General features: G+C 38.0%; 1 protein-coding gene across 1 annotated transcript; it reads right to left on the bottom strand.

Moving 5' to 3' along the window:
• Positions 1-749: 749 nt before the first annotated feature.
• LOC144956361 (uncharacterized) lies at positions 750-2147 on the bottom strand. Its single transcript, XM_078886858.1, has one exon. It carries the CDS (start codon positions 2145-2147, stop codon positions 750-752), a length of 1398 nt encoding a protein of 465 aa, XP_078742984.1.
• Positions 2148-2503: the final 356 nt, after the last annotated feature.

The following is a 2503-nucleotide window of genomic DNA, read 5'->3' as shown; positions in this document are numbered from 1 at the left end:
TAGCATCTTTAGTGGGAACTCACGACTTTTAACGTCTTCACAACATCTTTAGTGGGAAATAAACACGACTTTTAGTGTCTAAACTACAGCTTTAGATGGGCAATGACCACGATTTTTAATGTCTGAGCAACTATTTTAGAAGGGAAGTGATATCCATCCTCTTGACAACAAGTTTAGAGGGTAGTAACTTTGATTTCCAATATCTGAGCAACAAATTAAGAGGGAATTATTTTTTGCTTTAATTATCCATTCAATCTTCGAGGGGACGTGACTACGATTTCCAATTGAAAGAGAAAGTAACCATGACTTAAACTTCTGATTACTGACGAGAAGGGAAGTAACTGTGATTATACTACCAAAATATGAGCAATTGCTGTTTTTTCCAATGTCCGACAATAAATCAAGGAGAAATTACTTTGATGTCAAAAAAAAAACTTGGATGTTTTTGACATTTCTACGAAATTCTCCCATATTCAATTAAAAATGTTTGTTTTCAAAAATCCTTGTTTGCCTCTCAGAGTCCACAACGAAAGATACATACCCCCTTTGGTGGGAGATTGAGGTATAAGCAATACATTGTCTATTAATTGGCTATTGTTTGTGGTGAATGTTAACATATTTGTTGTGCATTCAAAAGGCATGAATTGAGAGAAGTTTTTTTTCTACTTATTTTAGTATTGCCACGGCAATGTATCAAACTACTTTGTCATCTTGCACCATTGCGTGCTCCCCAGTTGATCACTATCTTTTCAGTCTAGTTTAAATATTCGTCGGAATTCCTGTCTGTATCTTGTGCTCATCCTGTAGTAGACGAAAATATTGATTGAGCTGTTGATGCTTTCAAAGATAAATTGGACATAGAGAAGCATGAGATTCAAGTTGTCCAATGGAGAGAGTCCGTAGTAAAGGTCCATGAAAATAAGTGTGAAGATGCAAATAATTTCTGGTATGTTGCACACCAAAAAAATGGTGCTAATCATTGTGATGATTTTGATGAGACGGCGATCTCTGATCACCGTTGCTGATAGATGTTTGCTACCTGTATTAATGGGGCGAGTAGTGACGTTGTAGGAAGAAATACACATGGACATTGTTCTCATTTCTATGTTTCTTCTGGTGCAGTTAGCCTTAAACTGGGCTTCTCCAGTCCCCGGGATAACATTTCTAATGGATGTTGTTTTACTCCAGCTTGTCTGACCAGTATCGATACCGGTTGTGTTGTGGGCGATTCCAATTCTGGCTACAATGTTGGTTCTCCACGTTGTTGACTTTCTAACGTGGTAAACGGTTATTTGAGTGCAAATAAAAACGACCAATACTGCCAAACTACGCAAAACTATAGATTGCACATTTGAGACGTCGATAAATTTAGTGTGGGCCACCATGTTCATTGCAATCGTTAGCTTTGTTGTATTGGAGCCAAAGTCATGCACTTTTTCTAATTCCATGGTCGCGTAAATAGGAACGAATGATAGAGTTATCAATAATGCTATAGTTGAAACAAATATTAATGAACGCTTTACTGAAAATATTATTTTTACTTTAAAAGGGAATACCACACTGAGACAGCGTTCAAGTGCAATATAGACGGTGATCCAGCTAGATATTTGCATGAACATGATGTGTGGCCATAGGATGAAAACCTCAGTAAAATCTTGGGCTGTAAGAAAAGGCATGACGTCTTTATTCAGAGAGAATATAGCGAGGTTGATACTGTTGCAAAATAGAGGCACCAGGCAGCCAATATCGGAAAACGTGAGAGCGAGAAGAGACACGGTGCTGCTATTCGACAGCGCCTTCTGGCGGAAGAAAACTAATACGTTGATGATGTTGGCAGCAATTCCAGACAGGCTTACAAGACCACAGAGAATCGTAATGATGATTATTTCCATCCATCGTATAACGTTGTTGCCGATAATTAAATCAACCGGGTCGTCGTTGAATGGATACAGAGGATAGAATGGATCTGAGGTTGTGGTCATGTTGTTGTGAAAATGCCGAAAGTCATTTGTCATAGCGATTATTTCAGTGGATCTGACCGATGTGTCAAAGCTCCTACGGTTGTTATTCATCGAGGCTGGGGAGTCCATGGGATTTGAGCTGGAAGTTTTAACGTTAGAAATAGTTAACGACACAAGTAAATTCATTCTTATGTTCTTTAACAAATATAATGATTTAGATTTTCCATCTACTTATAAGAAATAAGCTCTTAAAAAGTATGCTCTCATGCATCAAGGAGCTAGAAGCAATATTACTTAACAAGCCATACAGCATCCATAGATTTATATTTGATGAAGTACAAGTTGCTCGTCAGGCAACATTAGCACTCTCGAAATATATTTGTCATGTCTATAGCTGGGTACTTATTCTTGCATGAGTCGAGTTTGGTGTCCTGAAGCAACTCTTTCCAACGACACAATAACGGGTTTTGAGTTTTACGATTTCTTTTCTACAATACGACCATAGACTATACAACGAGTGGTTAAAGCATTGCTCTGTGACC

The sequence above is a fragment of the Berghia stephanieae genome, chromosome 11 (assembly GCF_034508935.2).
Source record: "Berghia stephanieae isolate SIO BIC M18660-M18661 chromosome 11, UCSD_Bste_1.3, whole genome shotgun sequence".
In the NCBI taxonomy this organism is placed as follows: Eukaryota; Metazoa; Mollusca; class Gastropoda; order Nudibranchia; family Aeolidiidae; genus Berghia; species Berghia stephanieae.
The sequence above is the reverse complement of the archived record's forward strand: the minus strand, read 5'-3'. Positions and strand labels throughout refer to the sequence as shown.